This window comes from Oncorhynchus kisutch, linkage group LG3, assembly GCF_002021735.2.
Source record: "Oncorhynchus kisutch isolate 150728-3 linkage group LG3, Okis_V2, whole genome shotgun sequence".
Taxonomy (NCBI): Eukaryota; Metazoa; Chordata; class Actinopteri; order Salmoniformes; family Salmonidae; genus Oncorhynchus; species Oncorhynchus kisutch.
In genome coordinates, this window is record NC_034176.2 from 30,689,053 (window position 1) to 30,710,422 (window position 21,370).

General features: G+C 48.0%; 1 protein-coding gene across 13 annotated transcripts in view; it reads left to right on the top strand.

Moving 5' to 3' along the window:
• Window positions 1-21,370, top strand: part of LOC109880218 (ankyrin-1) — a 197,068-nt gene that overhangs the window by 110,988 nt on the left and 64,710 nt on the right. The window contains exon 1 of one of the 13 annotated variants that reach the window (XM_031803998.1): window positions 5,402-5,547. The exons of 9 other annotated variants lie outside the window; for them this stretch is intronic. In XM_031803998.1, coding sequence (XP_031659858.1) covers window positions 5,521-5,547 — 27 coding nt within the window. In that variant the 5' untranslated portion in view covers window positions 5,402-5,520. Of the gene's footprint in view, window positions 1-5,401; window positions 5,548-6,415; window positions 6,504-10,977; window positions 11,168-11,687; window positions 11,799-21,370 lie in introns of those variants that run through there. 3 more of the 13 variants (XM_031804011.1, XM_031804012.1, XM_031804008.1) reach the window with 3 other exon arrangements.

Sequence of the window (21,370 nt, forward strand, 5' to 3'; positions counted from 1 at the left end):
AGCCAGCCACCTAATGTCAGCTAGCATAGCACCCCGTATTATCGGCATATTCAACAGCGTTTAGAAATATATTACCTTCAACAGTGTTATCTTGTGATCAAGCCATCAATGTTTTGTGATTATTGGTGTCGTAAAAATGTTAGCTAAAGGGTTAGCAAATTGGCATGTTCGACATTTCAGTGGAAATTCTACTACTATCAGCTTTTTGACAAGCGGTTTAGCAAAAAAAATATGTCCTGTATTATCAGCATATGGTCCCAAGTTATTGGCCACCTTAATATTTTGCTCAATTACAAGATATATCCATCAAATCTTTTTCAAAAAGAGACACCAACATCGCATCTGAAGTGTTTACTAAATAGTTGACTAGTTGGTTAGCCTTCTGGTTAAAAAAATATATACTTGCCTGAAATCAGTTAGCTATATTTCAGAGGTAAAAAGTTAGATATTAAATTATGTGTGGTCTGTCGCGCAGTCGAATTTTACAATATACAGCATGTCCCACACTATGTGTATATATAGTATATATATTACTTTTTTTATTACTTTTTTGAAAACTCTCAAAACCTAACTTAATTTACATAAATTGCAATCAAAAATCAATGGTCAGCTAGCTAGAAGGGTGTCTTTAGTCGCAAAACTTAAGCCATTATTTTCCAGTCCATTCAAATGTTGAACTCAAGACGATTTAATCCTCTGACCTCTAGGGGGTATCTGATGTTTATGAAAAATTAGCTAGCTAGCTAACAGTAAGCTTTAACTTGAAATGAAAACAACTTTCTGACTAAATTAAAAATGTATAACATCTGAAACTTTATCTAGACTCTTACCGGTATACATGGCTGAACGCTTCACGGCAGACTGCAACCCCTTTAATTAAATAAGACGTCTTGTTTGTACAGCTTGCTTGATCCATTGTGTCAAGTCACTCTGGTTCAAACTGACCCTGTGCAATGCCACAAGAATCATCAGATATTTCCCCCTCTCTGTCACGGGTGCCATGGTTGCCCTTAGTTTGAAGATGTAATCCTAAAACAGGTGTTTTATACAACAGTGTTCTGTGTTCTCTTTTCGACCTCCTCTACATTTGCAATCAAACGCCAGAATTGAATTCATCTCCTTATCATACTCTGCTTCCACCAGATTCCACTGATTTCAAAACTCAGTCAACTTCTTCCGTTACACGGCAGACCAATCCGAAACTCATCTCAAGGCATGTCCAGCCCATTCATTATCTCAGCCAATCATGACTAGCAGGAAGGTTCCTGCCTTTTTTTGTCGCTAAACCAACTAGGCTCGTAACTTAACAACCGTATTCATATATACAGATGGCATACAAGTTTGTTATTAAGACACATTAAAGTTCAAATGTTCAAGAAGGCATATCTGGCAAAAAATGCATTTTGATGAAAAATTTGGAAAAAAAACATTCAAATGCCTCTCCTGTGAAGTTGTGACTTGCAACATACACCTAGTTTCCTGAAATGAGTCACATATAGTACGCAATTTTAAGGGGCAACTTTTGGCCCATGAGAGCTACTTTCAGAACTACTGGATAAAAAGTATACAAAAGTACTGGAGAATCTCTTTAACTACATCTTGCTGTAGCTTGGTGGCAATTAAACTAAATTCAAATCTTGGTAGTGTTTTCAGTAGTTAATTACTTATTTGCCATGTATAGGTGTAGTTAACTACTTTTTTGTCTAAAATAAAATATGGATGAAGTAGGCTATAATTTCCTTTTTTTCAGCATAAGACCTGCCTAATTTTCACTTGAAACATATTACTTTTAAAAGTAATTTTTGTTAAAGTAAACTACATGTTTCATAGGGGTAGCTTAATTTCTTCCCGTGTGAAGTAATTGGTAGTTTGGAAAACTATATTTTCAGAGTTTCTTCCCCAACACTGGACATAACTTTATTATTACAGCACAGAACAGGGCCAGCATAGACTGTACTGGACTGCATGGATGGATGCCAATCTCCCTCCTTCCAACATCATTTAATTTCCCCCTCTTTCTCTCACACATATAAATTATATACACGAGCACACACATACAGTATTCTCACACACACTGACACACACAAGCTCCCCTGCCATTTTCATTTTCCATCAGTTTCTCCCTCCCTCTCTTCTCCCTAATATGCCCCCCCCCTCCCATCTCCACAGCACAGCCAGTCAGAATACGAGAGATGGAGAGGGAAGGAGAGGAGAGATGGATGACCAGGGAGGCCATGTTCTGTGCTTTGTAGCTACAATGAGCTACAAAAGTATTGGGACAGTAACACATTGTTGTTTTGGTTCTGTACTCCAGCACTTTGGATTTAAAATGATACAATGACTCTGATGTTAAAGGCTCTATACTCCAAAAGTTCAGATTTTAAATCAAATATCTGAGGGTATTTTCATCTATATCGGGTGAACCGTTTAGAAATTACAGCACTTTTTGTACATAGTCCGAAAATATTTGGACAAATTCACATATAAGTGTATATAAGTCAAAAGATTAGTATTTGGTATCATATTCCAGCACACAATGATTACATTGCATCCTAAATATCATACCCCCCCCATCCATGTCTCAAGGCTTAAAAATCCTTCTTTAACCTGTTTCTCCCCTTCATCTACATTGATTTGAAGTGGATTTAACAAGTGACATCAATAAAATAGCTTTGACCTGGATTCAACTGGTCAGTCTATGCCATGAAAAGAGCAGGTGTTCATAATGTTTTGTACACTCAGTGTATAAGTAGTTTGTCCCAATACTTATGCTCCACTAAAACGGGGGACTATGTACAGAAAGTACTGTGATTCCCTAAACGGTTCACTCGATATGAATGAAAATACCCAAAAATATTTGATTTAAAATCTGAACTTTTGGAGTATAGAGCCAAAATAATAAGAAATGGTTCACTGTCCCAATAATTATGGAGGACACCATATTTCTGTCTGATGCCCCTCTCACATAGCAGACGAAGGAAGAATAAAAGATCAAAGGATACACACTGATCACACACCAGTTGAATCAACGTTGTTTCCATGTCATTTCAATGAAATGAGTCATTTCAAATGACATTGAACCAACGTGGAATAGACGTTGAATTGACATCTGTGCCCATTGGGTAGGGAGATGTTGCTCTCTTCCCCCCTTCTCCCCTCTCTCTCTCAAAAGCACACTCTCTCCCTCTACAGTATCTCTCCCTTTCTTCCTCTCTTGCTTTGTCTCTCCACTCAAAAAGACTGATGGGTCACTGGTCCTGCCCAAAAACAATTGCTGCCTGTGGCTCTACATCCTCCGTTAGTCCCATCTTTCTCCTATTTTCTATTTCCTCCTTGTGTTACACAGGTCCATTATGTTGTTGTCTTTACATGTCTACAGGCAAGTCTCTCACCCTGCAGGTGTGATTGGGGCACAGTAGCTTAGTATAGGCCAAAATGTATATTCTTTGTACAATGTGTGCGTGTTAGGTTGTGTTTGCACAGGCAGCCCAATTCTGATATTCTTTTCACTAATTGGTCTTTCGACCAATCAGATCGGCTCTGATGTGAAACGATTTGATGTGATTGGTCAAAAGACCAATTAGTGAAAAGAATATCAGAATTGGGCTGCCTGTGTAGACACAGCCATAAGTCTGTGTTAGCGCAGTGTTAGTCTAGTGTTAGACATGGAATGGTCTGTTAGCCCGCTTTAAGGCCTGTAGCTTCTTACGAACAGTTAGCTAACAGTCCTGTCTTAGTCCTGTGTGTGAGGAGCTGAGGCCCAGGCTAAGAAGTTGGCCCCATGCTGGTGTGTGTGTGTGTGTGTGTGTGTGTGTGTGTGTGTGTGTGTGTGTGTGTGTGTGTGTGTGTGTGTGTGTGTGTGTGTGTGTGTGTGTGTGTGTGTGTGTGTGTGTGTGTGTGTGTGTGTGTGTGTGTGTGTGTGTGTGTGTGTTTACCTGCATTCGTGTGTTCATGCGACTGTGTGTATTATGACAAAGTATGAGTGTGTGACAGAATGACAGTTTGTTGATGTTGATTCCTCCACCACCTTTTGAAGTCTCCCCAGTGTTTCAGGAAGCATCAGGAAATAGGCAATAAAACCCCACAAAGCGCCTGCCACACGCTGATGGCAGTGGCCCTAAAGAGCAGGGAGAGAGGGGCTTTGTCCTGCCAACGAGGGGGGCAGCATGGGAGGTCTAGAGGTCACGTCTGCCCCTAACCTAAATCAGCCACATCACAATACAGGAGAGCACAGCATATCACAGCATATAACCCTGGTCCTGACCCATACACATTCAGAGAGTCATGGCTCGTGGCTCGTTCCTCTATGTGTCTCTCTTTGCCCCAGTCTAGGCCTTGTCTTTGGTTCAATTTTGGCAATGGGTGATGGCTATGGGTAGGCCAGGCAGACTGGTGCTGTTTTAGAATTCTCCGTAATAGAGAACATCATTGGCTCTTGACAGATACCAGCCTGGTTCCATCATTACCGCAGGGTAATTTGTCATCTCTTCACAGACATTAGTATCTCCAGCCCCCTGCCCTGCAGTGGTTGGCACTGGAAACTCTCACCCACATAACACACCAGGACCCAGTCACGTGATGTTTTTACCCAGGTCACGGTCCAGTGACACTGAGTGGTGTGTAACCCCCCATCAGGAGGAACAACCGCTCCCCTACTACCCCCCTCATCCCCCTTCATCCCCCTCTCCTACAAGCATTTATCTCTCTGCATGGTTTTGGCAGCAATATGCTTTTCCCAGCGTTTAGCTAGGAGAGATAGAAAGGAGGTGAGAGGGGGTAAAAACGAGGCCTTTTCAGGCGGGGAATGACAGACGCTTTATTAAAAGAGGCAGGGCCCTTTGAGAGACTCGCCCCCCTGGTCCCTCCCCCCCGCCCTGTACGTCTGGCCCATTGTCACAGGGCAATGGCAGCGTAAATGCCCCCCCCACCCGCTGGGCGCTAAGACACTCTACAGACTGGAACAGACCTGCTCACACAGCACAGGCTTTCTCCACCCGAAACACCACGCCTTTTGGGAAATGCCTGGCCCGAGAATTGTTTTTATTGTCTGGCTGTCACAAAAAATACAGGAGGGACAGAGAGATGTGGGGAGACATGCATGGAAGGAGGGACAGCAGAAAAGAAGGGATCAACCTGGGGATAAAAGAGAGAGAATGAGGGGGGAGCTGGTGGAGAGTAGAGGGAGACAGTAAAGAGAAAGTGGCATGAAGAAAGAGAGACAGGGAGAGGTAGTGGGAGAGGCGACACAGCGTGAGACTGAGGGGAACATATTTGTTGATGAGTGTGTGTATGTGTGTGTGTCTTTAGATACAGGCAGCATTCCTCTAGAGATAAACCCCCTGGCCCCCCTCACCCCCAGCCTCCCCTCCTGTCCCCTCCCCCTGGACGGGCCCTGTGCACTCAAGTGTGTGTGTCACACTCTCTGGGGGCAAGGGAACGATAGTAGAGTGTGTGAGTGTGTGTGTAAGAGAGACAGAGAGAAAGAGAGAAAAGCGGAGAGGGAGTGGAGGGCCAACAGGCATGCCGGCCAAGATCATCACCTGTGGAGTGAGTAGAAACTGGATTGTGTTCCAATATCTGTCCCCTTCTTTCTTTCAGCACTCTAATCTCGTCACTCTCTCTTTCACTCTATCCTCTCTCTGTCATGCTACTGACTGTCTGCCAATCTGTCTGCTCTGTTTTTTTTACTACAGTTTAACCATGTTGTGATCCCTAACTAACCCAAATGCTCCCCATCTGTCCATCTGTATCATGTTACTGCAAACTTTGATTGGACTATCCTTCTATTTGAGTCCATTTCCTTTCCTAGGTCACCATGCAGATTAGATTCACAGCTTGTTCAGTGCCATTCACCATGCTGCTCTCTGTTTCTGCCTCTCCACATGAACTATTTGGAGGCCTGTCCCTCGCTTCCCTCCCTCTATTTGGTCTTCCCTTCGCTAATGAATCTGTCCATGTCTCTGTCTGTCACACAGAGAAAGGGAGTGAGAAAAGGAGTGAAGGATAGAGGAAATGGATATGAGGAGTAAAGAGAGGGCTGTCTGAGAGACACACCGTGAAAACACACTTCTCTGTTCCATATTGAAGTCTCCTGATGACGTCTGTCTCATATTTAACAGATTCATCTTTCAGTTCAGTTTTCAATTGAATAGAATAGAACAACAGTGACAGAACGTGGAGTGAATTATTTAACTTTAACTCTCTCAAAACAGATCTTCTGTCTGTTCATGTTCTGTCCATAATATTGATAGTATTTGATGTACCATACCAACTACAGCTTTCTGCAGGAGAGAGAGTCTAGCTGGTTGTTTGGGAGTATATTAGGGAATAGCGGTGCATGTGTGTCTGAGATTAGGAGTGTGTGCATGAGAAGTGTGTGTAAGGGGTGTGTGTGTGTGTGTGAGGGGTGCGTGTCCTGTTCTGTAATACTCCTTGTGTTGTGACTTCTTTTAGTCTATCTGTAATGTGATGTCCTGTTGTGGGCTGTCTGTTGTGTGGGGGTGGTAAGTACATGTATGATCAGTACACTGATCTCATTAGCTACATTATTTGACCTTGGCTTCAGTGAAGCTCCTACACTATGCTAATTTAGGGAGCATGTAGATTCAAAGACACACAGCAGAGAGCTAAGGTGTTCTGTCTGTATATTGTATAGCCAGTGAGATTGCTGTGTAGAAAGGGATTTCGGCTACAGCAGATATCATCTGGTAAAGGATGCTGTGAAGTGCCAGATGATGCAACCTTAAGAAATGTGAATGCTCCAAAGTATGTGCATTGTTGATAGTTGTGAGAACGGCTAAACATTTTGTACTGTTGTCGCAATTACTGTATCTGATTAAGTTGCCCTTCTCACTCACTCCCATGCTCTCGGTCTTGTCCTCTGTCTGTCTCCACACAGACACACACACACACACACACACACACACACACACACACACACACACACACACACACACACACACACACACACACACACGAAAGAGCTCGATGCTGCAGCCGTATTGAAACGTCAGTATAGAGATGCATTCAGTGATAGTCGGATCAAAGTTGTAGATCCACTGACTGTGCTTCTGTTTGACTTCACAGATGACAGCTCAGACTCCCACTGAATTCTCTACACACCTCCCTCACTCGCTCTCTTGGTTCTGATCTCACTCTATAGTGTAACCCCACAGTGACTACATAGCTAGATGTTAACCTAATTACAGATCAAGTCTATTACAACCATGGGACTTATTAGCGGTCTCTAGTTGATTCCATATAATTGCATCCCTGTTACCAATAGTAATGATAGTGTAGCTATACAGTAGTACACATGAGGAATACTTATGGTCTCTCTTTCTTCCAGTCTCTCTCACTCTATATACAGTCCCCTCTCTATTTCTATGGTTCCCCAAGAAAGATATAGGAAGTGTGAGAACGTGAACAGTTATTATACACATTTAATCAGAGGGTATAGCTGGAAGCAGACGGACAGACAGATAGACTGTTGAGTGAGCGGGTGGAATTGCTCGGCCAGGTTGGTTCCTGTGTGTCCAGAACATAGAGTCCCTCGGGGTCTCTGTCTGACTGGCTCCTCACCACAACAACACCACCCTGACCGGAACCAGCACGTTCACTCTGCAGCTAGCTAGCTCAAATAGACAGAGAAATGGAGGGAGGGAGGCAGGCAGGTAGGGAGGGAAAGAAAATCGATGTCCAGAACAAATACAAGTCAGCAAAAGAGGGAAATGGAATCGTTGTTTAAGATGTCTCTGCAGGAATATCCAGTTTATGTATGTTGTGGCCCTAGATAGCATGCTATAGCTGTACTATAACAGTTATTATTATGTGCTGGATTTTATCTTGTCACATACGACATGTAAAACCCCTTATTGGCACCTTTCTGCTGGTGCACAAATAGCTGGGGTGGCATCTCAGATATGTATGATCTGCATCTGATGTGCCGTGTGTGTGTGTGTGTTCTACACACGCTTCCTCGCATTAATTCCCTGACGGGGGAGCTGTGTAGTTCAGGCTATCCGTAATGCAGACTCATCGCTGGTTTCTTCATTAGTTAGTGGTTAGTTGCCCGTATCAGCCTCACACACAGATCCATGAAACCATAGGAGAGGGAGTGGGCTTCCTCAAGATCAATGGCCGAGCCCCAGTCACTATCCCCGGCGGAACAATAGCCGAGACCAGGCAGCTCTATACTGCCTCCGTGCACTGCTCCTCCTTCCTATCCTAACTGCAGCCTCACACTGTCCTGTCATCCAGGGCTTCAAGTAGAACCGCCACTTTTATAGCATGTCATCAAACACACACAGAGTGACGTTTGTGCCGTGGTTTCACACCTACTTAGATACTGAGTGACAGTAATCCCTTACTGTTGAGACTACGCCTGGGACTCATAACACACACACACACACACACACACACACACACACACACACACACACACACACACACACACACACATACACACACACACACACACACACACACACACACACACACACACACACACACACACACACACACACACACACTGCAGTACACCAGCTCGGTGGTGATGTCATACTGTCTGCCGCAGCACCAGAACACTAAGCAAGAGAGTCAGGGAGGGAGAGAAGGAGAGAAAGCAATGAAAAGAGGGGGAAAATATAGGGGGAATGGAGGACAGGATTGTAGGAGACGGGGGCGAACAAAGGAAGAGGAAGGAGAGCTGGGTAGAATTAGTGAAGAATGTGAGGATTAGAGAGAGAGACAGAGGTACAGTGTTTGCGTCAGTGTACAGAGCCTGAGGACAATGGGATACCCATAGCATTACTGTGTACTGTGATGCTAATGATGACATGCTGCAGGTTATTGTCTCTCTTTCCATACAGAAAAGGTTCAGTAATAGAACAGTAGAGAGTGATTGATGATGTAGCTCCACTAACTCCAGCCAGTCCCACATCACTGTCCTCTCTAGGGCTTATAGGAGGTAGGCCAATGATGTAAATAAAGCCTGGATTGCTGATACTATGTTTTGGCGATTGAGAGGATTTCAAATTGTTTTTGTCACATGCGCCGAATACAACACCTTACATGCTTACTTACAAGCCCTTAACCAACAACGCAGTTTTAAGAAAAATAAGTGTTAGGAAAGTATTTACTAAAATAAACTGAAGTAAAAAATAATAATTTAAAAGCAACAATAAAATAACAGTAGTGAGGCTATATACAGGGAGTCAATGTGTTGGGGCACAGGTTAGTTGAGGTAATCAAGGTAATATGTACATTTAGGTAGAGGTAAAGTTCTATACATAGATAATAAACAGAGAGTAACAGCAGCGTAAAAATGGGGGGTTCAGGAGTCTTATGGCTTGGGGGTAGAAGCTGCTGTTAAGAAGCCTCTTGGACCTAGACTTGACGCTCCGGTACTGCTTGCCGTGCGGTAGCAGAGAGAACAGTCTATGACTTGGGTGGCTGGAGCCTTTGGCAATTTTTAGGGCCTTCCTCTGACACCGCCTGGTATAGAGGTCCTGGATGGCAGGAAGCTTGGCCCCAGTGATGTACTGGGCCATCCACACTACCCTCTGTATTGCCTTGTGGTGGGAGGCCGAGCAGTTGCCATACCAGGTGGTGATGATACCAGTCAAAATGCCCTTGATGGTGCAGCTGTAGAATCTTTTGAGGATCTGAGGACCCATGCCAAATATTTTCAGTGTCCTGAGGGGGAATAGGCATTGTCGTGCCCTCTTCACGACTGTCTTTGTGTGTTTGGACCATGATTGTTGGTGATGTGGACACCAAGGAACTTGAAGCTCTCAACCTGCTCCACTGCAGCCCCGTCATTGAGAATGGGGGCGTACTCGGTCCTCCTTTTCCTGTAGTCCAGGATCCTCACCTTCGTCTTGATCATGTTGAGGGACCACACTGCCAGGTCTCTGATGTCCTCCCTATAGGCTGTCTCATCATTGTTGGTGATCAGGCCTACCACTGTTGTGTCGTCGGAAAACTTAATGATAGTGTTGGAGTCGTGCTTGGCCATGCACCCCTGAGGGGTCCCCGTGTTGAGGATCAGCGTGGCAGATGTGTTGTTACCTACCCTTACCACCTGGGGGCGGCCAGTCAGGAAGTCCAGGATCCAGTTGCAGAGGGAGGTGTTTAGTCCCAGGGTACTTAGCTTATTGATGAGCTTTGAGGGCACTATGGTGTTTTGAAGCCACCGGTCGGCCATATTGGCACTTCCCAGTAAGAGCCATCCTCTATAGAAATTAATGGAATTCTACACAATTTCAAATACATGTATTTTCTTGGTGTAGTGGGGAGAGTAACATTAGTAACCTCTCAATATTATACTTTAAGGAAAATGCATTTTTTTATTTTTTAATGGTTTATTTTTTGGTTTAGCTCACATAATATCATTTTTAAGGTTTTAAGGCATTAAGGTGTTTGTAATAAAATGAATGTGGCAAAAACTAATGTAGACATGAATAAATATAGCTTCCAACACAGGATGTTGGTGCCACCTTAATTGGGGAGGACAGGCTTGTGCTAATGGCTGGGGTGGAATAGGTGGAGATGTAGGCGCGGCGGCTTTACCACTATGCTCTGTCAGTCATCCAGTGTATATATAAATCATTGAGCTAGACCCACATCCATCTCTATCAGAATGGGTTTGTTAAGATTAGCATGAGGATTTACAAGACAATAGAGGATTGTGTGCGTGTGCGTTTGTTCATCCGTGTCTGTGTGTGTGGATTTGTGTCAGACAGGCTAGTGAGCGAGTGAAAGTTTGTTTACACTGAGAGTGGTGGTACTCTGTGGAAGCCTGGCAGGCAGGGTTTGGGTGTGGCCTACAGAGTGCCCCTTCCACTCTTATCTGACTGCACCAGACATGTGCCTCTCCCTAACACACACCACTACAGTCCAGACTATCTTACTCATCTACAGTAGAGAGGCCAGATACACACCAACATAAACACACTGTACTGAACAGTAAAAAATGTGAATAACTTGTGTAATTGACATTCAACCAAGTTATTGACCTTGACATGGAGGGCAACTGTTAGTGTAGGGATAGGTCATGTCAGACTTCTGTACTTTCCCTGTGCTGAAATGACCCTTTGACATCTGAACTTTGCCTGACCTGGGCCAAGTTGGCCGATGTCCACCTTGTAGGAGTGCATTCCAGAAGGTAAAGTTTGTGTGTGTGTGTGTGTGTGTGTGTGTGTGTGTGTGTGTGTGTGTGTGTGTGTGTGTGTGTGTGTGTGTGTGTGTGTGTGTGTGTGTGTGTGTGTGTGTGTGTGTGTGTGTGTGTGTGTGATGTCGTGTCATCAGCTGTTTTTGCTCAAACTGTGTTGAAAAGATGTTCTCTGAGTCATCAAGGCAGTGAACACACAAACACTCACCATCAAACAAATGACACTCTGACCAGCTATGCACCATGTTTGGTGGAATATCTAGCACCCTGTGCTTCGTATGTGGACAGCATATATTTGAGGCTAAGTAGGTTTCTACACGTCTGTGCACACGCACACGCACACACTCACAAACACACACACACTATATGAGTATCTATTTCTGTGAGGAGGGTACCCCGCTACGGTAATCTTCACCCTGGTAACAGGTGGGTTTGTGGGTTTGTGGGTACGACAGGAAGAGTGATTGGGGTGTATTAGGGCCGTCAGTTTGTTGTACTGAAGAAGGCTGGAGGGAGGGGATTTGGGGGGCTATCGCCTTTCTCACAGTGGGAGAGACAGAGTAGGCCATTAGAGGAAAGGCCAGAGAGGAAAGAGGCCATGGCTGACGAGGACAACTCTGCCACTGTAAGTAACTCACTGAGGAACTGAAAGAGAGGCACACAACACTGCTTATACAACCATATAGTGTTGCTGTTTATCTTCCATAGATAACTAGCTTGCTAAACAACGATGTATGCAGGCCAGAGGCTCCATACAGAGGGTGTGACGCAATTGCGGAGCCTCCGAAGGTTTGCTGATGCCAAATCAACCTCCGTACCACATTTTCCCTTCACAATAGCTCTGTTCTGTTCTGCGAAGCGCAATAAATAGGAATGCACTGACTGCTGCAGAGGCCGCATCGCAGAAAAATGCTGTGTGGCCAAAACAGACTGGATTGAACATAAATCTGCTTTAAGTGCTAACAAGTGCTAAGTGCTGTTTGGTGTTCACTCCAAGATGACTGTCTCAGCCTCAACTTTCCACATGGAAAAGGACTGTGCATGCGTAAGTGCTGTGCATGTCTGTGTGAGTGTGCATTGTTCAAGGTCTGGTACATGAGAAAGTAAATGTCTCACATAGAGTTTCCAGAGTGACAGCGTGAGGGTGTTGACAGACAGATGGAGATGGTTAAGGATTGAGGAGAAAAGTGATGGAACGCAAGGGTGATCAAGTGGAGGGAATACGTTTTAGGAACAGGTAGGCCTATAAGTGAGAGTTACTTATTTCTCTTAGACTAACTACATTTCCCAGAAAGCACTGTGGCTTTTCCTTTAACTGGGAAGGAGCGGTGGTGTTAAACAAGATTACATGAACTCTTAAGTAGAAAGTTGGAAACATTGTGACTTTTTCCCTTGACGAGTCTAGAGGCTGAGAGAGAAGTGGTTGTCTGTGCTCAGGCTGTGGAGTTAGTTATCACACTCAAAGACCTACCGGTCTGTCGCAGGGAAATGCTCTGAAAGATTTGCTGCTGCATACAGCTCTCTCACTTTCTCAGTGATCCCCCTCTCTTTCCCTCCCTCTCCCTCTCTTTTTTATGCAGTCTTTTCTTTGCACAGAGCTGCACCACTTGCACTAGTGCTCTGTTGAGGGATGAGGGTTTGCATCATTAGTTGCCATGCCCACGGCTTGGCATGTGGGTCCTCATTCTCTCTGTTACCACTGTCTCAAAGGAGGGTCGTTTCCAGTCACTACTGAATGGGGGCCAATGTCACTGTGGCAGTGTGTGTTGTGTACTTGTGTTGAACACATTTTTGAGTCACTGTGTGTGGTCGCACTTGCTTGGGTGGGTATGTATTTTAATTTCTAAGCCTAACCAATGTGTGCAGTGTGTATGTTTTTGTGTGTGTTTGTAATTCTGTAGGTGGCTGGGACTTGGGATTTCACAAAAAGGGTAATGATGGTTGCTCCCGATCTTATTCACATTAATTCATCCCTGGCAATGCTTTGGTCAGAAACCAGAGAGAAAAATAGGGATGAGCGAAGGAGAATGAGAGCTGGACAGCTAGACAGACTGTCACGAATTACTAAGGTGGGTGGAATCAGGCGCAGAGAGCATGTTTCAGTTATTTGTCAGTTTATTCTCCGGCGCACAAACGACGGTCACGCCAACACACAGGGCGAATAAAATACCCAGCCCTAACACAGGACTAAAATAAAACACACGAAAAACCACCATATAACAGGATAACAAAAACAATCCCACACAAAACAAGGGCAGGACAACCTACTATATATAAGGACGCTAATTAAACTAAAATACACACAGGTGAAACTAATAAGACAAAACCAACAGACAAACGAAAAAGGGATCGGTAGTGGCTAGTAGGACGGTGACGACGACCGCCGAGCACCGCCCGAACAGGCAGGGGAGCCAACTTCGGCGGAAGTCGTGACAGTACCCCCCCCCTGACGCGCGGCCCCCGCAGCGCGCCGCCACCGACCTCGAGGACGACCCAGAGGAGGAGGTGCTGGGCGATCCGGGTGGAGGCGGTGGAAATCTCTCAGGAGAGAAGGGTCCAAAATGTCCCCCACCGGAACCCAGCATCTCTCCTCCGGACCGTACCCCTCCCAGTCCACGAGGTACTGTAGGCCCCCCACCCGGCGTCTCGAATCCAGAATGCCCCGAACTGTGTCCGCCGGGGACCCCTCGATGTCCAGAGGGGGCGGAGGGACCTCAGGCACCTCACCTTCTTGCAGGGGAACAGCCACCACCGGCCTGAGGAGAGACACATGAAACGAGGGGTTAATATGGTAATACCTAGGAAGTTGTAACCTGTAACACACCTCGTTTATTCTCCTCAGGTCTTTGAATGACCCCACACACTGCGGCCCCAGCTTCCGACAGGGCAGGCGGAGGGGCAGGTTTTGGGTCGAGAGCCAGACCCTGTCTGAGGTGCTGGTCAGCGCTCCTCTTCTGCCGTTCTCCCGCTAACCTTAGTGAATCCTGAACAGCTTTCCAGGTGTCCTTGGAGCGCTGTACCCATTCCTCCACCGCAGGAGCCTCGGTCTGGCTCTGATGCCATGGGGCCAGGACCGGCTGGTAACCTAACACACACTCAAAAGGGGACAAGTTAGTTGAGGAGTGGCGCAGGGAGTTCTGAGCGAGTTCAGCCCAAGGAACATCCCTTGCCCACTCACCAGGCCGGTCCCGGCAATAGGACCGCAGAAACCTGCCCACATCCTGGTTTACGCACTCCACCTGCCCATTACTCTCGGGGTGAAAACCTGAGGTTAAGCTGACCGAGACCCCCAGTCTCTCCATAAACGCCCTCCACACTCTGGACGTGAATTGGGGACCCCGATCAGAAACGATGTCCTCAGGCACCCCATAGTGCCGGAAGACATGGGTAAACAAGGCCTCCGCAGTCTGCAGGGCCGTAGGGAGACCGGGCAACGGGATGAGATGACAGGACTTAGAAAACCGATCCACAACGACCAGGATCGTAGTACTTCCCTGGGACGGGGGAAGGTCGGTAAGAAAGTCCACCGATAAGTGTGTCCACGGCCGTTGTGGAGGGGTTGTAACTTCCCTCTAGGCAGGTGCCGAGGAGCCTTGCTCTGAGCACACACTGAGCAGGAGGAGACATAAAATCTCACGTCTTTAGCCAGCGTGGGCCACGCAGACTCCGCACTGTCCTCTCGATGCCAGGATGACCCGAGGAGGGGAGAGTATGACCCCCCGGATCAGCTTGTCCCGGACCCCCCTCGGCACGTACTGAGTCCCCTGAGCCGGCTCTAACCGTGAGGCCTCCTCTATCTCCGCGTCCACCTCCCATACCACCGGTGCCACGAGACATGACGGTGGAATGATGGGAGTTGGCTCAACGGACCGCTCCTCGGTATCATAGAGGAAGGACAGCGCGTCGGCTTTGGTGTTTTGGGAGCCTGGCCGGTATGAGATGGTAAACCGAAACCTGGTAAAAAACATGGCCCATCTAGCCTGACGTGGATTTAGTCTCCTCGCTGCCCGGATATACTCGAGATTACGATGGTCAGTCCAGATGAGAAAAGGGTGTTTCGCCCCCTCAAGCCAATGTCTCCACACCTTCAGAGCCTTGACTACAGCTAACAACTCCCGGTCCACCACGTCATAGTTTCGCTCCGCTGGACTGAGCTTGCTCGAAAAGAAAGCACACTTGGGTGTTTGGGTGGCACGCCCGAGCGCTGAGACAGCACGGCCCCGACCCCAGCCTCGGACGCATCCACTTCCACTATGAATGCTAAAGAGGGGTCCGGATGCGCCAACACGGGCGCATTGTTGAACAGCTCTTTCAAACGACTGAAAGCTCTGCCCGCCTCTGCTGACCAACGCAAGCGCACCGGTCCTCCCTTCAGCAGTGAAGTGATGGGAGCAGCCACCTGACCAAAACCCTGGATAAACCTCCGGTAGTAATTGGCAAACCCTAAAAACCGCTGCACTTCACATTTCTCCGCCTTGCAATACAGGTCATGCTCCAGTAGTCGCCCAAGTACCTTACGCACCAGAGACACATGCGCCGCGCGTGTGGCAGAATAGATCAAGATGTCATCGATGTACACTACCACTCCCTGCCCGAGCAGGTCTCGGAGAATCTCATCTACGAAGGATTGGAAGACGGCTGGAGCATTCTTCAACCCGTATGGCATGACGCGGTACTCATAATGACCAGATGTAGTACTAAATGCGGTTTTCCACTCATCTCCTCCCCGGATACGCACCAGATTATACGTGCTCCTCAGGTCCAGTTTTGTGAAGAAGCGCGCCCCGTGAAATGATTCTACCGCCATAGCGATGAGAGGTAGTGGGTAACTAAACCCCACTGTGTTGGAATTTAGACCTCTATAATCAATGCACGGACGCAGACCTCCATCCTTCTTCTTCACAAAAAAGAAGCTTGAGGAGACGGGTGATGCGGAGGGCCGAATGTACCCCTGTCCCAGCGATTCAGTAACATATGTTTCCATCGCTACCGTCTCCTCCTGGGACAATGGATACACGTGACTCCTAGGAAGTGCAGCGTTCTCCAGAAGGTTTATCGCGCAATCCTCTCAACGATGGGGTGGTAATTGGGTCGCCCTCTTTTTACTGAAGGCGGTAGCCAAATCGGCATATTCAGAGGGAATGTGCACGGTGGAAACCTGGTCTGGACTCTCCACCGTAGTCGCACCATGGCAACTCCTATACACCTACCTGAACACTCCTCTGACCACCCCTTAAGAGCCCCCTGTCGCCAGGAAATCACTGGGTTGTGTTGAGCTAACCAGGGAACTCCCAACACCACTGGAAATGCAGGTGAATCTATAAGGAACAGACTTATCTGCTCCTTATGATCCCCCTGCGTTACCATGTCCAGCGGCACCGTAGCCTCCCTAATTACTCCTGACCCTAATGGTTGGCTATCTAAGGAGTGCACAGGGAAAGGTAGGTCTAACGACACCAGGGGAATCCCTAGCCTTAACGCAAGCCCACGATCCATGAAATTCCCAGCTGCGCCTGAATCGACTAGCGCCTTATGCTGTAGAGAGGGAAAAAACCCAGGGAAAGAAGTCAACACATACACATGACTGACAGGAAGCTCTGGGTGAGTCTGGTGCTTACTCACCTGGGGTGATCGAGCAGTGCTCCGCCTGCCCTCCCGACTCCCAGACGAGTTCCTCCAGCACCGGTCGGCCGTCTGCCCTCGTCGACCACAACTGGTGCAGGAGGACTCTCCTCCTCTGGTCCCCCTCGAAGCCGCCCCTCCTAATTCCATAGGGATAGGGGCAGGAGGGCTGGGAAGTGGAAACGACAGGGCCTGATCCGAAACGCCCGCGGGCAGCCAGCAAGTTGTCGAGATGGATAGCCAAGTCAATGAGTTCATCCAGTGTGAAGGTGGTGTCCCGACATGCCAGCTCCCTGCGCACGTCCTCCCTGAGACTGCATCTGAAATGATCGATCAAGGCCCTGTCGTTCCACCCTGCTCCTGCGGCCAAGGTCCTGAACTCCAGAGCAAAGTCCTGTACGCTCCTCGTCTCCTGACGCAGGTGGAACAGCCGTTCACCCGCCGCCCGACCCTCTGGTGGATGGTCCAACACAGCTCGGAATCGGCGGGTGAACTCTAATTATCCCTCGCCGAGTCCGGACCATTCCACACTGCATTGGCCCACTCGAGGGCTCGCCAAGTCAAGCAGGAGACGAGGGCGCTCACGCTCTCCTCTCCGGAGGGAGCAGGACGCACGGTAGCCAGGTATAGTTCCAGTTGGAGAAGGAAACCCTGGCACCCAGCCGCCGTTCCGTCATACTCCCGTGGGAGCGTCAGCCGAAGAGCCCCGGAGCCAGATGTGGTCGCAGGAACAGGAGGTGCTGAAGAAGGGGGTGCTGGAGATGAGGTGGGAAGGCCACTCCTCTCCCATCGATCCATCCTCTCCATCATTTGGTCCATGGCCGAACCAATCCGGTGAAGCACGCTGGTGTGATGGAGGACCCTCTCTTCCATCGATGGGAGAGGAGACGCGGCTGCTCCTGCTGATTCCATTGTTTCCGGTGCGGGATTCTGTCACGAATTACTAAGGTGGGTGGAATCAGGCGCAGAGAGCAGGTTTCAGTTATTTGTCAGTTTATTCTCCGGCGCACAAACGACGGTCACGCCAACACACAGGGCGAATAAAATACCCAGCCCTAACACAGGACCAAAATAGTCCGGAGAATAAAACACACGAAAAACCACCATATAACAGGATAACAAAAACAATCCCGCACAAAACAAGGGCGGGACAACCTACTATATATAAGGACGCTAATTAAACTAAAATACCCGCAGGTGAAACTAATAAGACAAAACCAACAGACAAACGAAAAAGGGATCGGTAGTGGCTAGTAGGACGGTGACGACGACCGCCGAGCACCGCCCGAACAGGCAGGGGAGCCAACTTCGGCGGAAGTCGTGACACAGACGAAGTGATACCACATGTAACAACCTAGACAGACGGAGTGATACCACATGTAACGACCTAGACATTGAGCAAATGAGTCCTGAGGAGTGTGGGAATAATTGATAGCAATATATACTGTAGATAGACTAATGGTGGGGGAAGGAGGGTTTGCCGCAGTAGATCCTATCTCTCCCTCATCCAACTCTTCCCCCCTTCTCTCTCCCCATCTCCCACTCTCTCCTCATCTGACTCTAGTTCTCTCTCCCCATCTCCCACTCTCCCTCTCTCTCTCTCTCTCTCCCTACCTCTCTCCTCATATCCCTCTCGTTCTCTCTCCCCATCTCCCACTCTCTCCTCATCTCCCTCTCGTTCTCTCTCCCCATCTCCCACTCTCCCTCTCTCTCTCTCCCTACCTCTCTCCTCATCTCCCTCTCGTTCTGTCTACCCATCTCCCACTCTCCCTCTCTCTCTCTCTCCCTACCTCTCTCCTCATCTCCCTCTCATTCTCTCTCCTCATCTCCGTCTCTCGTTCTCTCTCCTCATCTCCCTCTCTCTCCTTATCTCTCTTCCCCTCTCCCCATGTTCCTCTCCTCATGTCCCTCTCTCTCTATCTCTACCCCCTTTCTCTCCTCATCTCTCTCTCTCCCCATCTCTCTCTCTCCATGCCGCATGAGTGATCCTGTTTCAGCACCCCTGTCTGAGAGAGGCATGAAGCCCCCAGACACAAACAAAACAGAGACTAAAACAGGGCCACACCATGTGTTAGACCATGAGCCAGGGCATTCACTAAACACACACCCTACCACCCCAGAACACCAGCCAGACTGCCAGCCAGATCACTGGGCAGAGCAGACACACACCCTACCATCCCAGAACACCAGCCAGACTGCCATCCAGACCACTGGGCAGAACAGACACACACCCTACCACCTCAGAACACCAGCCAGACTGCCATCCAGACCACTAGGCAGAACAGACACACACCCTACCACCTCAGAACACCAGCCAGACTGCCATCCAGACCACTAGGCAGAACAGACACACACCCTGCCATCCCAGAACACCAGCCAGACTGCCAGCCAGACCACTGGGCAGAGCAGACACACACCCTAGCACCCCAGAACACCAGCCAGACTGTCAGCCAGACCACTGGGCAGAGCAGACACACACCAGAACACCAGTGTGTCCCCTGGTCTCATCACCTACTGTATGTGAGGAGGTAAAGCAAGTCTCAGATGTGAGAGGCTCAGAACGAGGCTAAGGTTTGCATCCTAAATGGCACCCCATTCCCTATTTTTGACCAGAAACCTATGTAGGGAATACTGTAGGGTGCCATTTGGGACGCAGTTGGTTCAGGGGGACGGGAATGGAGCCTGGGACAGAGGCTCTGTCTGTCTTTATGTGGATGAAAATCACCTGCACCCCGTCCTTTAGGGTCCCCAGCTTGCCAGGCCTGCTTCTGATTGGCCAATGGGAGGGGGCTGGCCCAACTGTCCTAATCCTGTTCGATAACAGTGGGGAGGGAGATGAAGGAAACACCAATGGAAAGCATTTATAGTCTTGTACTGTCTGTATGTATTTTGACCTTGTATGGTTTTGATTTGAATTAAGGTTTCTGGCAATAATATAAATATCTCTCCATCTCCCTCTGTCTTCCTTTACACCTATCTCTCCATCTCCCTCTGTCTTCCTTTACACCTATCTCTCCATCTCCCTCTGTCTTCCCTTACACCTATCTCTCCATCTCCCTCTGTCTTCCTTTACACCTACCTCTCCATCTCCCTCTGTCTTCCCTTACACCTACCTCTCCATCTCCCTCTGTCTTCCCTTACACCTATCTCTCCATCTCCCTCTGTCTTCCTTTACACCTATCTCTCCATCTCCCTCTGTCTTCCCTTACACCTATCTCTCCATCTCCCTCTGTCTTCCCTTACACCTATCTCTCCATCTCCCTCTGTCTTCCATTACACCTATCTCTCCATCTCCCTCTGTCTTCCATTACACCTATCTCTCCATCTCCCTCTGTCTTCCCTTACACCTATCTCTCCATCTCCCTCTGTCTTCCCTTACACCTATCTCTCCATCTCCCTCTGTCTTCCTTTACACCTATCTCTCCATCTCCCTCTGTCTTCCTTTACACCTATCTCTCCATCTCCCTCTGTCTTCCATTACACCTATCTCTCCATCTCCCTCTGTCTTCCTTTACACCTATCTCTCCATCTCCCTCTGTCTTCCTTTACACCTATCTCTCCATCTCCCTCTGTCTTCCCTTACACCTATCTCTCCATCTCCCTCTGTCTTCCTTTACACCTATCTCTCCATCTCCCTCTGTCTTCCCTTACACCTATCTCTCCATCTCCCTCTGTCTTCCATTACACCTATCTCTCCATCTCCCTCTGTCTTCCATTACACCTATCTCTCCATCTCCCTCTGTCTTCCCTTACACCTATCTCTCCATCTCCCTCTGTCTTCCTTTACACCTATCTCTCCATCTCCCTCTGTCTTCCCTTACACCTATCTCTCCATCTCCCTCTGTCTTCCTTTACACCTATCTCTCCATCTCCCTCTGTCTTCCCTTACACCTATCTCTCCATCTCCCTCTGTCTTCCCTTACACCTATCTCTCCATCTCCCTCTGTCTTCCTTTACACCTATCTCTCCATCTCCCTCTGTCTTCCTTTACACCTATCTCTCCATCTCCCTCTGTCTTCCCTTACACCTATCTCTCCATCTCCCTCTGTCTTCCCTTACACCTACCTCTCCATCTCCCTCTGTCTTCCCTTACACCTATCTCTCCATCTCCCTCTGTCTTCCATTACACCTATCTCTCCATCTCCCTCTGTCTTCCCTTACACCTATCTCTCCATCTCCCTCTGTCTTCCCTTACACCTATCTCTCCATCTCCCTCTGTCTTCCCTTACACCTATCTCTCCATCTCCCCCTGTCTTCCCTTACACCTATCTCTCCATCTCCCTCTGTCTTCCCTTACACCTATCTCTCCATCTCCCTCTGTCTTCCCTTACACCCATCTAACCATCTCCCTCTGTCTTCCCTTACACCTATCTCTCCTTCTCCCGTTGTCTTCCCTTACACCTATCTCTCCTTCTCCCGTTGTCTTCCCTTACACCTATCTCTCCTTCTCCCGTTGTCTTCACTTACACCTATCTCTCCTTCTCCCGTTGTCTTCCCTTACACCTATCAATCCTTCTCCCTCTGTCTTCCCTTACACCTATCTCTCCTTCTCCCACTCTATGTGCCTCTCTTCAC